Raw genomic sequence first — 13,707 nt, forward strand, 5'->3', positions numbered from 1 at the left:
GGTCACATACTCTTCTGAGGACGTGAGTTATTTAAAATACTTAGCATTTAAATAACTTTTTTAAAAACAAAAACAAATTAAATTCTTTTAAGTGGAAAAAACTCTATTAAAACAGTCTCCTTGAACTGCTTGGATTTAGTAGGGTAAATATCTAACCCTTCTTAAACAGAGGGAAGGAACAAAATTATCAAGCTTCTTTTGACTTTTCATAAAAGCTTATCAGGGCTTTCCAGGTGGTACAGTGGGAAAGAATCTGCCTGCTAGTGCAGGAGACACAAGAGATATGGGTTCGATCCCTGGGCTGGGAAGATCCCCTGGAGGAGGAAATGGCAACCCACTCCAATATTCTTGCCTGGAGAACTCTGTGGACAGAGGAGCCTGGCGGGCTACAGTCGATGGAGTTGCAAAGAGACGGACACAACTGAGCGCACGCACAGCAGCCGACACCTGTTAGCAGTGCTGTATGCCTGAGTCACTCTACCGCTTTAGGAAACAAATTTGGAGGCGTTTCAGATTTTCTAGAATACTCATATTTCCGTTGTCATTTTAAATTAAGTGTATCATTTTGGACTTTATGTTTAAAATTCTGATAAAACTTTTGCAAACTCTTATTAAAATGTGGATTTTTATATCAATAAAGTTGTAATAATGCATTATGCAGTCTCCTTCGGTAGCATGGCAGTTTGCCTGAGTTAAGACAGAATTAAGTATATATTGTTTCGGGAAACTGTTTTATGGGGGAAAAGTTGGACAGTTTACACAATAAGCTCTTTATTATGAATCTTGACACTGGTACATAAAGAGGAATTTTCTCATTTTTATTTTTAAATATTGGTTATCATATGTGCATTGAGGCAGTATTGTATAATGAGAATGGTAGTATGTACAAATTCAGAGTAGTGTATTTAAAGATCTTATTTTGTATACTTAGAGTGGATTTATTTTTTTCTGAAAGTTGGATAGACATAAATGTAAAACTTCCTTTTCCTTACGGTAGACGTTCTTTCTCATCTTACTTTTCTCTAGATATTCAATTAGATATGAGAGCTCTGTTAATACCGGGACACATTGCCTGGGATGGAGGACAGCCTGAGAGCATCGTAATTCCTGTATAATAGAAACAGTGTAGGGAAAAGTTTTGTGCAAATATCTAATAATTCTTGGGAAGTCAGGGACTAAAGATAAAAATTGCTGCTTTGATCTGTTCTGTGGTCTGTGATAAAATTCTTACTGTCATCAAGTGAACTTAACTATTAAGCAATTGAAAAAAAAGGACTTTTCAGGTGGAGCAGTGGTAAAGAATCTGCCTGCCATTGCAGGAGGTGCAAGAGATTCTGGTTCGATCCCTGGGTCGGGAAGATCCCCTGGAGTAGGAAATTACAACCCACTCCAATATTCTTGCCTGGAGAATTCTATGGACAGAGGGACCTAGTAGGCTCTAGTCCGTGGGATCTCAAAGGGTCGGACACAACTGAGCACACGCTCACACACACACTACCCACACACAATTTTTTAAAAAATCTACCACCTGGAGGAAACATTTGGAAAATTAGATAATTAAAAATTTTTGAATCACTAACTTCTGTGTCTTCCCTTCCATTTTGTTAACTCTGTGAAAAGGTCAGATAGACTAAATTTTTATTTGATAAACACTTAAATTGTTTTATGTACTTATAGTGCTGATGGCTTATTAACCATTGTACTTCCATTTGCCAGAAAGACTTAACACACATCAAAGTCTATAGTAGTTGTGTGCCCTAGAGTTGGAAAACATTTTTATGATCCAGGCAAATTTAAAGTTTATTACTTCTAATAATAGAACAGATTCCTTTATTTGGACTGGTGAGAACATTTTTAAGGGGATACCTGGTGAATTCACCACTTTTCCTCATTATCAGACTGGTATATTTCTGTTCTAAAAAGTAAGGGTCTCTTAGTGTCCAGAATGATAGTAAGTAGATGAACTTAGTAATTGGAGGCAACAATGGCACCCCACTCCAGTACTCTTGCCTGGGAAATCCCATGGACGGAGGAGCCTGGTAGGCTGCAGTCCATGGGGCCGCTAAGAGTCAGACACGACTGAGCAACTTCACTTTCACTTTTCACTTTCATGCATTGGAGAAGGAAACGGCACCCACTCCAGTGTTCTTGCCTGGAGAATCCCAGGGACAGGGGAGCCTGGTGGGCTTCCGTCTATGGGGTCGCACAGAGTCGGACACGACTGAAGTGACTTAGCAGTAGCATCCTGTTGTAGGACCTCTTACACAAGTACTGATAATCATATTTGTAATATGTTATCTCTTTCTCTAGCAAACAAACTGACCTTACCTCCTCATTTAATTTGTACTTTGGGCTGCAACTAGACAAATCTCTTGGTGGTATTTTATTCCCATGTAGGTCATGCATTATCTAGGCCAGTATATCATGGTGAAGCAGCTTTATGATCAGCAGGAGCAGCATATGGTATATTGTGGTGGAGATCTTTTGGGAGAACTACTAGGTCGTCAGAGCTTCTCTGTGAAAGATCCAAGGTAAAAACAGTGAGGGTTTGCTTATCTTTTGGGGTGCTTATACCTAACCACTTAATCCCCATTGGTTATTAATGTTTATTTAATCCTTTAGTCCACAAGTTATTTGTTGGGCCTGCATATATCAGGCGACTGTGAGGTACTGGAAACATGATAGTGAGCCACAGTGTCTAATTTTACTGAGTTTAAAGAGTAGTGAGACAGTAAACACTGTTCCTCATAGTAAAATTATACATGGTGAGTGTTACATAAAAGAGGTGCGTGAGACTGTACTGGGGCATGGGATTCAGGGTCTTAGGGGTTGAGGAAACGTTCCTTGAGGAAGTGCTATTTGACTTGAGAGCTGGATAATTAAATACTCGGGGGAGCCTATTGAAGGAGAGCTTCTGGCAGATTGAACATTGTGTGTAAAGGTGTAGGTAGGAGCTTGATGTGACTAGGTTAGATTTTGTGAAGCAGTGTTATAGAGAGGAAGAATGAGCCAACAAGAGAAATGTAGAATTTCTGGGCAGTTTAAGGTTAATGATGGGCTTCATAAGAATCACACTGGAGCTATTCTGACCTGTTGTGTGGCATTTTCCAGCTGCATGGGGTATATGGTTATTCACTTACACAATCAGGAGCTATTTAGTAGTTGAGAAGTCAGTGTTCTCTTTCTCTCTATAGCTTTGTGATCAGTTTTTCTAAGACTCCCTTCCTATAAAATATAGAAGGAAGGAGTAGTCTTAAAGGAAATTTCCCTACTTGGATTACTATTAGCTTATGAAATAAAATGTAAAATTTTTTTATGAGGGCAGAGTAATACAAGGGGTTGGGTACTAACATGCTGATACTTAATAATTTAAAAAAATGTATTCTGGGGGAAAAAATCTGCCTCTTTATATGTTATAGAGAATGTTGGGACATAGCATATGAAAAATATATTTTACGTATTAATGGAAAACCATGTGATTATTAATTTTTTATTTTATCTCTTTTACAGCCCTCTCTATGATATGCTAAGAAAGAATCTTGTCACATTAGCTACTGCTGCTACAGGTATGTCACATCATATTTCTTCAGTGTTTATCACAACTTTAACTTTGAGGGGGCAAATCATGGAAAAACAGGGAGGATTTAGATGGAAATTGAATGCTGTCTTGCCATGACTTGTGGGGGATGGCTGTCACACAAAATGTTGCTACTATTTATTTGACTTTTCATTGTGAAAATTTTCAAGTATACTAAAAATAGAGATTAGTATAAGTAAAGCCCACCTCTTAGACTTAGTAATTGTTAGTGTTCTGCCATATTTGCTTCGTTGACACAGGCTTTAAGTCTCTCACAGATAAGGACTTTTCTTCAAACATAATTACAGCGTCACTAGTACACCCAGCAGAATTAATAATAATAAACAAATAGTAACTCCATGCCGTTACCCAGCAGCCAGCTCACGTATGTTAACTCCGGTTGTTTCAGAAACATCTTTTACATTGGACTTACTCAAATCAGTATCCAAACAAAGTCCACACTTTGCTTTTGGTTGATATGTCTTGCTAAGTATTTTTAATCTATAAAACTTAACCCTCTTTTCATTATATTATTTATTTGTTGAAGAAATGGATCATTTCATTTGTCTTATAAATTTCCCACATTCTGATTTTCAGATTGTGTCCTTGTGACATTGTTTAACATGTTTCTCTGTCTCTTCTATTTTTGGTGAACAAATAGTGCTTGAACAAATAGTGTTTGGATAGGTTCAAGGTTAAATTTTGTGCCAAGATTTCATGGGTAGTGCTTCATACATTTATTGCATCACATCAGAGCCATGTAAGGTCTATGTATCCCTTTTTCAGCGGTGTTAATATTTTGCGGGCTTTATGTGGTGTTACCCTGACCCATCTATTATAAAGGTCCCCTTCCCCTACCCCCAAAGAACCTTTTTTCCTAAAGGTTTTAGTTTTCTGTTATTTGAATGCCAATTCGCCTGACCTTTTGCTTGATTCCACATATTTTAAATACTGCCCTTTGAGTTTAATTTATTAGTATTGTGCAGGAAACAGGCTGCTTTAGGGTCTGAAGTATGGTGTGTTAGAGATAAGTGAATAAACTGTATACAGCTAAAATATAACCCTCTCACTAATTTACAAATAATGAAACTTTTTTCTTTCTCCATTCCTACATGAAGCCCTTTTGTGAGTTTCAGATTAGATTTTAGGTGACATTGTTCTTTGAAGAAAACTCAAGTTGGTAATCTCTTTAGATTGGGTATTTTTCAATAGTTTACTGAAACAAACAGGTTGGGAAAAAAATCCATTCCTAATAAAGATTTACTCTTTACAGTGAGACCAAAGAGACTCTGCTCTCATACTGAAATGTAAGTGTGAACTTACATTGAATTCTGAAGCCTGTTGGTTTCACTGAGCCACTGTACCCATCTGTAAAGCTCTGTTTTAGAGGGAAGGCCTTGCAGATGATATGACACTGTTTTGAAGTTCAGGCACTCGTGAAATAGTATGGTTTTCCTGGGATAGTCACTATTGTCTTGAAATACACAAGTAATTTTATATTTGCTGATCTATTCTTTCAGTAAAATTTGCTTTCTGGTTGATCTGTTCTCTAAATATCTAGAGTGAGCATAGTTCTCACTTTTTCTCTCATTTTCTTTCTCGTACTTCCTCATCAGAATTTAACATGCTGTATATTAAATGAACTCTCCTCTAACACACATTTCAGTTTATCCTCACAACCCTATGAGGAAGGTCTGGAGATGAAGAAACTGAGGATTTTTGAGTTTTGTTTTTGTTTTTTAAATAGAATGAGTAATTTGCCCAAAATGAGATGCCACTGATAAGAGAGCAGATATTTGTGACTGTCCCGCCCTTGCTCTTTCCTTTATGCCACACATCGATGTCTCTTTAATCCCTGCTTTTAAAAAATTTGCTCCAATTAATTTTTTAACACATTTTAAAAAATCTGAACATTAAATCTTTAAAACATTCTTCGTTCTTTAATTTATCACTTCTAAATAATTTCACTTACAAAAATGTTTCAAAGATACTGAAAAGAGTTCCCAGATTCCCCAATGGTACTAACTTATATAATTGCAGTACAGTGATCAAAACCAGGAAATTGCCCCAAAGTAATTTTGACTGGTTGTTCTAAACTTGAACTTGCATTAGTGCTTATGGTTGGTCATCTCTGTTGCTCTTCATAAATTGGATTGCATGTTTTTTATTTGAAAGGACAAATGAGAAAATTGCTTTCCCTGTCAGTTACTTTATACCTTTGCGAATAAAGTAAACCTTTTATTTTGATGGTTGAAAAAATGAAGGTGGTTCTTTATAAATTATTTCTCCAAATTTCCACATGTATTCGAATAAAATGAAATTTATATGACAAATTTTGTATTGAAATTTCCTCGTACATTGTAGTTTTCACTGGTAATTTCTTTTTGCTTCTAATTGTTTTAACCTAAGTAAGGTAGTATTTAGAACTAGAAATGACAGTAATCAAATTACTTCATTGAAAAAATGCTTCACTGCATTATATGTTAATTGATCTTTAAAAACTGCTGTGCTCAGAAAATGCTGGCTCTTAAAACTTTCAGTATCTTCATTTTATCTATAAAAATGCTTCTATAAATAATCCTCTTTGTAATTACAATTTTGAAAATATTTGCTCTGTGCCAAACAACTGATTTGTCAGACCAGTTGTGGGATCTGTATCCTTTCTCTGGAAGTCTTTATTGGATGAGGAATGACATTTTCTATTAAGTGTCTTATTTCTAGACCTAGTAATAGCTGATGAACCCAATCCATGATAGACTTATTTGAGTGGATATAGTTATGTATAACTTTATGTAATGAGTGGTCCAAGCTTATTAAGTTTTCTGCATCTTTTCTTTTCCTGTGGCTAAATTTGCATCTTCTCTTTGGCTTGAAAAATTTGCAAGGCCTTGAAATACATTTTTCTCTGATTATCTAAGAAGTTCTCTCACGTTGTTCTTTCCTTCACTTCTTTTTGTTGGCCTTGAGAGAAACTTTATCTTCTTCCTCTTTCTTAGGAAATGTTTACAGGAACTGGGAAAAATAAGACTTATTCATTAAAAAAATGTGTATACCTGGTGATGATAGTTTAAACTGTGAAATATCATTGACACTTAGAATGTAACTTTACATGAGGGAGCTATTGTGTCATAAAGCAAACCTAGGTTTTTAGATTTCATAATTCTCTATAGCTTTAACACTTGAAAATAAAAATTAAAAAGTCAAAATTTTATCGTTTAAAAAAGGCAAACTTGGAACTACGCCTATAGGAGTTGATAAAATACTCTCCACTATTCCGTGCTTGGAATCACTGTCATATTACATTTGAAAGCATGATATGGAAGAAGATTTTTTAATTCATTTTTCATTTTTCTTCAGATTATATTTTGGTAATATATTTTGAATAGAGCCTCTTTTGGTCTATGCCATTTTTATTAGTTTTAATTTTTTTCCTTTCCTTTTGGATGAGAGCCTTGGCCAGTCACAATTAGGGATCGAGCCTGGCTTCAGGGTTGTTTGCTGAGGTCCTTTTGGTGTGGAAAGAATGGCTATTACCAGGGAAGGTTTTCCTTTTGTTTTACTTGCTATCCAGATGCTGCTCAGACTCTCGCTATCGCACAGGAGCACAGTATGGATATTCCAAGTCAAGACCACCTGAAGGTAAAATCACCACACGGTGACTTCTTTTGTTGTACAGAGTGGCCCCTTCTCTGTACCTATGATCTTGGACTCCCAAGACCTTTCCTGAATGTGGTAAGAATTTAATAAGAAAGGTTCTTGGGAGTTCAAAGACTAGGGACAGAGCGAACCTTCTCTGTTCTGCCCATAACAGAGTTCCAGTCTCTGAATCTTTCTTTGGGATGTAGCACTTCCGATCTTCAGTTCTTCCAGTTGCATTTTCTTGGGGCTTGTGTGTGATGTTGTATGTATATAGGTGTTTGAGGAAATTGCTTTATTAGATTTTAACAGACTTGTTGCAAATAAGTTCATGTCAGGCCATTTCTTAAAGCTTCCCTAAACCTGCAAAACCTTTATGATCATCTTGGTATATGTTTTCTGCATTATGCCTGATTTTGTGTAGGCTAGAGGCTTTATATTGATAGCCTGTTTTTAACAGTAGATTTGGACCTTTTGTGCAGATTTTTTTCCCACAGTGGGTTAAGGAGAGGTTGCCTGTATTTGATGACTGTTGTGAACTCCAGCGTTTTCTTTCCTGGTGCGTAACCCATTGTGTCGCACACTCACTGGTGAGCTGGAATGGAACTGCTACATCCCCTGGTCACAGTCATTTCTGCTGCACTGATGGGTGCCTTTCCCTTCCTTTCAGCAAAGTGTAGAGGAAAGTTCCAATTCCAGGAAAAGAACTGAAGAAGGCAATATTCCCACACTGCCTACCTCACAGTATAAATGCAAAAATTCTAGAGAAGGTAAGTTTTGGATTAAAACCATGTAGACTTTTCTTTCTCTTTCTTCTGTTTCTGGTGTTGACTTTTAGAAATGGCATCTGTTAAGACCGTTAGTTACATCGAGAACCCTAAAAAATACTAATGCTGTCTCTTATGTGATGTAGCAGCGGTGTATGTCGTACCTATTTTCACTCTTTCTGAAAACCTTTTCTTTATCCTACTTACTACTGTTAACTTTGAAGAAGATGGTAGTTCTCTTTTAGCAACACATGGTGACCAGGACGGAGCAAGACCATCTTCAGCTAGCATGCTAATAGAAGATAGCCCTGCATTCATCCATTTGCCACCTAGTAACTCGGCTGCCTTGGCGTTTTAAATCTTGGCTCCCCTGTATATATTTGATCTGGTTATTTTTATTTGTCTGCTTGAGGCAAAGGCTGATTTTCATATATTTTTGAAGTTTACAAAGATGGTAAAATGGACCTGATGTCTCAGAGCCAAGAATGAGACATAAGAAGCCTAGTAGTTCCTTTATCCTTGGATGGTAGTCATTAGATGTTTCCCATTCATATTAGATATAGTACAGTCAGGTTAAGTGAGTTGATCAACGTTTCAGAAGTTTTCCCCAGGCCCTGCTTTATAAAGTACTTCCTAAACTTTTTCCTGCAAAGATAATGTAAAGTCATAAATTTCTCAATTTATGGCCTGATGGTTTCTAGTGTAGGTACCTGACTCATATTTGCACAAGTGGCAGGTTAGACCTTAGCAGCATCCCAGAAAGTTATGATGCTACAGTTGTTGTAAATGATAGATTTTAATCTGTTTATATGCTAGGTTTCCTTCAAATTGCTTTGAATATAAGCTGAATTTTGGGCTATCTAGTTAGCTGGGAGCTTATTTCAGTCTGTATGGTACTAAGTGTATAATTTTGTTTCTTTAAATACAAGCCTTTGCTTATTTTCTACTCAAAGGCTGTTTAATATATAACAACAGCCAAGACAAGAAACTGTAGTTCATGATGTAAATTTTGAGAATTAATAGCTTAGTATTCTCAGGGATGTGTATAGGTAGAAAGTACAGAATTTTTACATGTGGAAAGAATGGCCTTTTTTTCATTCCCTTCAGAAGAAGTTATAGAGCTTGAGTAGTTGAAGATAACTTTAATGTGATACCATTTCAAAATTAGGTTTCTCATAATCAGCAGTGAGTAAGTAAAAGGTAGGTGAAGTTTCCCTGAGCGCAGGTATACCTTTTAATAGTCAGGAACAGCATAATTTGTAAGTAGATAGGGTAACTGTTCTGGCAGGGATCCATTTATTGCAGACATTTTTTCAACTGTATGTACCTTAGCACATTTAAACCCCTTTAGCTGCCATTGGCCTGCCTAGAGTATTAGGAAGAGGTAGAGAAGAGTAAGAAAGTACAACAAAAAAGATTGGACAGTGGGAAAGAATGAAAAGAATTTCATGTGGTAACAACAAACTTATGTTAGTAACTCCCTTGAATATCATTTAGATGTACAACACAAGATCTTTTATTTAGAACGTGTGGGCCCTTACTATGTCCTGGATTTGCAATATTTCTAGCTTTTAAATATCTTAACTCCAAAAGAGCCTGTTGATCCAGAAAGGACATATATGTGTATTTATTTGGACAGCCTAGAGTTCAGTGTTTCATAGTGGTTGTTACCTGCTGAAACGTATGAATTATTGAGAAACATCCGAAAATATGTGGTACCAGTGAGACTGCCTTGACAACCTTGTGATTGCTCAGTATGGTCTGTACACCGAGTTTCTCTCTCAAGGGTTGGGCCACTATGCCGTCACCATTTGCAGTCACGAATCAAGTCATTCCTGAGTTGTTACAGTGGTAGGCATGTTTAAAATGCCACCAGGTGGCCATTTAGAAATCCTTCTAGAACAGTGTCATTGTTTGGATGCTGTCAGGGCTTATGTTTCTTGATGAATGACATCTAAGTGGCAGTACTTGCTGATGAAATCGAAAAGCAGAGGAGGGAGATTTGGGCTCTGCAACTGATACAGGTATTTGATTTCTGATTCTTTCTTCCTGGGAAGAGGATTTTCTTTTTACTTACCTTGTACAAGAAGTTTTAAGCATTATGAAGAGAGTCTTGATTCTTAAGTGTTACATACACAGTTATCATCTTTTCATTTGACTTTTGTAGATGAAGACTTGGTAGCAAATTTAACTCAAGAAGAGACGTCAAGACTGGACCTCGGGTTTGAGGAGTGGGATGTAGCTGGCTTGCCTTGGTGGTTTTTAGGAAACTTGAGAAATAACTATACACCTAGAAGTAATGGCTCAACTGATTTACAGACAAATCAGGTAAATTTCACATTTGAAGAGGAACTTTTTTTCTTTAATGGAGTGACATTCTTGATTACTCTTGAAACATACATTAGCTTGTCTGAGAATTCCCATGCAGTGCTATGACTTTTCAGTGCCATCTATATGCATGTGATGCTCAAATCTATATCTTCAGCCCTGACGTCTCTCCTCAGTGCCCAGCTCCCACATCTAACTGCCTACTCAACACTGGATGGTCTGACATTCTCCATGTTCAAAACAGAACTCTTGGGACTTCCTGGTGGTCTGTGGCTATGATTCTGTGCCCCCAAGGCAGGGGGGCCAGGTTTGATCCCTGGTCAGAAAGTTAGATCCCATACACTAGAACTAACAGTTTGCATGCTGTAAGTAATGATCCTGTGTGCTATAATTAAGACCTGGTGCAACCAAATAAATAATTTTTAATCCCAAAAGAGAGCTCTCGATGCTGTCATTAAACATTTATTATTGTCTGTTTGGCTGTGCCGAGTCTCAGCTGCAGCATGTGGAAGCTCTTAGTCGCCGCATGTGGGGTCTAGTTCCCTAACCAGGGATCGAACCTGGGCCCCCTGCACTGGGAGTGCTGAGTCCCAGCCTCGGGACCACCAGGGAAATGTGTCCTTTTACTTATGTCTTCCTTCTACTCAGTTATTCTAGCCATGCATCCAGAGATTTCATTGATTTCTCTCTCTGTCATATACCGAATCAGGTTGTCAACTCTGTTTCTAAAGTATACCTGAGATCTAGCCACTTTTTATTACTTCTGCAGTCTAATTTCATCACCATTCTGCTCTTTTATATTCTCCGTTGCTCTTCTTACTTTGTATTATTGTATTTTGTTTATGTATCTATTGTCTGTTTGACCCCCATTGAAATATAAGTCAGGGTTTTTAATTGACCACTCTTTTCTATTGCTTTTATTGACCACTCTATTCTATTGCTTAGTAAGTAGTACCTGGTTCGTATCTGACACAGAATAGACACTATTTGTTCAGTAAATGAATGGACATATAGAAATAAAATAATAAGTTGTCTCTTATGAATATTGTAGAAAAACATGTCATAGTTTACATAGTAAACATGGATAGTTTACTATCCATAGATGAATGTGGAAATAAAGTTATATTTAAAGTTGTTTAAGAATTAAGAAAGAAGTATTATATACCAGCTTTACCTCAATAAAATAAAAGAATTCAGAAAGAGGATAGAGGTTTGCATTATCATCAGTATCTTTCATATTTCTTTAATAAACATCATTGACTTACAGGGAAGAACATGTCACAATTAACAGAAAGTTTTCTAGGTCCTCAGATTGCCACCTGTGAAAAGGAATGTAGGAGATGGATTTTATTTAGTTGAGCAACTAAGAGTTTTTAGCTTTTAAGCACTTCATTGCTGTTTCTCTAGTGTTACTAAAATAGAAAATTCCTTGCCAAGTACTCTCATATCCACCCATTAGTCTATACATAGTCACTGCCAAATAGATATTTGTTGAATGAATAGATATCTGTAGAAGAAAGGCTAGGCATTCTTTTGAGATGTATGAGGATATGGAGTTTTGGGTTCATCTACTTTGGTTCAACTGGCACCCCACTCCAGTACTCCTGCCTGGAAAATCCCATGGACGGAGGAGTCTGATAGGCTGCACTCCATGGGGTCGTGAAGAGTCGGACACAACTGAGCGACTTCACTTCACTTCACAAAAACTCATGTTTGTTTTTTTCTGTTAGGATATAGGTACTGCCATTGTTTCAGACACCACAGATGACTTGTGGTTTTTGAATGAGTCAGTGTCAGAGCAATTTGGTGTTGGAAAAAAAGTTGAAGCTGCTGATCCTGAACAAACAAGTGAAGAAGTAGGGAAATTGATAGACAAAAAGGTATGTTGTGGAAGAATTTCACATTGACTTTGGTTATGTATGTGTAGTAAAGCTTGTTCAGATCGGTTACCCTGACACTATGCTACTTCGTGCAACGAATGACCCATGTGGTCTCCCCTTTTCATCTTTTAATACTTTAGCCAGTTTTAAGATTTACATTAAGTTAACCACGCCTGCCTTAAAAATAGGGTAGGACTTTGTGGATCACAGAAGTGAGGTTTTAATTTTTAGAATTTTAAAGTTCAGAAGACACTCCCCACATTTTCTCCTGTGATCCCTTTTTATTCTTATCAATGCCTTCCTAGATTCTCAAGATAAAACATTTCTATATTTACTAATTTATACCCTGATACTGTTTAGTTAAATACATAAATTTGGGAATGCTCTCCCTTCTGAATGCTGAAGAGATCTTTGGTAGCCCTTCTTGGTGCTTTTCAGTCATTTATTCTACTGAAATGTCAGCTAGGTATGTACAGAGTCATGTTTTCGATCTCACATATAAGCTGTCTCATTTTTAAGTGCTAGTGATGGGGGAAGAATGGGAGTTTTAAACTGAAGCTCTGTACTTTTTGCTCTTAGGTAACAACCTCATCTAAAATATGTAAACCTGGCTAATGAGATGTTTTTGCTTTCTCAGGTGACTGAAGTGGGAAAAAATGATGACCTTGAGGACCCTAAATCCATAAGTGACGATACTGATATAGAAGTTACCTCTGAGGTATGAATTTCTAATAAGCTGTTTGACACTACTCACGTCTTCAGATTTTAACGTCCCAGCAGTTCACTTGTGTTGAAGAGTGTCCTTTCTCCCCATTTCTGTCTACTTTTTTTCCTAGGTGTTAGGAGATGTTGGTTTCTTTATATCTTGTTAGATTTTTGTTGGAATTTGAATGCTTTCCCTGCCTTGGAAAGAGATGACTTAAATGCCTCTCTGTGTGCCTTTCTTCCTGCTTTCAAAGCTCTTTGGAAATTGTGCAGTGGGTGCATAGATTCAAAGTAGTCCTATACTGCTTTTCCTGCTAAACACCTCTCTCTAGTCCCAAAGAGACCTGTAAGCTACCTGAAAGTTTTTGTTAAGTATTATACTTTTGATGTTTTCTTAACTAGAAACAAATGGAAAATGGCTTAATTTCCATGTAGGTTTATATTAATGAAGGGTTGATAAATGAATTTTATTAAGCTGTTAGGTAATAGGTACGGATTTGTCGTCAGTTGGCAGGTCAGGTGTGGACTCGAATGTCTTGCTTATCTCTTTTCATGCTAGCTCCCCATTTGCTCTTACGATGGTGGAGTAAGGTTAAGGAGGGGATTTTACAATTCGCTGCTTGGGGGTATAAAAATCTTTGGTTGTCTCTAGTGTTTATCCTGTCCCCCAGCTCCCACCCCACCACTGCTGACCATTACGGTAATTCATTGCAAATTATTTGTCTGTGCATGGCTAAGTAATAGCATGGGATATATTGGTCCATTAAGTGTTCTTGACATTATATGAATAGCAAAGATAAGTGTTTCTATCCTA

At 37.1% G+C, this 13,707-nt stretch overlaps 1 protein-coding gene across 6 annotated transcripts in view; it reads left to right on the forward strand.

Annotated features, from left to right (window-relative positions):
- Positions 1-13,707, forward strand: part of MDM4 (MDM4 regulator of p53) — a 51,913-nt gene that overhangs the window by 23,853 nt on the left and 14,353 nt on the right. For 5 of the 6 annotated variants that reach the window (XM_070767775.1, XM_019976601.2, XM_070767776.1 and 2 more), the window contains 7 exons: positions 2,398-2,531; positions 3,511-3,566; positions 7,149-7,216; positions 7,884-7,983; positions 10,148-10,308; positions 12,039-12,188; positions 12,826-12,906. In XM_070767775.1, coding sequence (XP_070623876.1) covers positions 2,398-2,531; positions 3,511-3,566; positions 7,149-7,216; positions 7,884-7,983; positions 10,148-10,308; positions 12,039-12,188; positions 12,826-12,906 — 750 coding nt within the window. Of the gene's footprint in view, positions 1-2,397; positions 2,532-3,510; positions 3,567-7,148; positions 7,217-7,883; positions 7,984-10,147; positions 10,309-12,038; positions 12,189-12,825; positions 12,907-13,707 lie in introns of those variants that run through there. The other variant, XR_011560696.1, reaches the window with a different exon arrangement.

The sequence above is a fragment of the Bos indicus genome, chromosome 16 (assembly GCF_029378745.1).
Source record: "Bos indicus isolate NIAB-ARS_2022 breed Sahiwal x Tharparkar chromosome 16, NIAB-ARS_B.indTharparkar_mat_pri_1.0, whole genome shotgun sequence".
Taxonomy (NCBI): Eukaryota; Metazoa; Chordata; class Mammalia; order Artiodactyla; family Bovidae; genus Bos; species Bos indicus.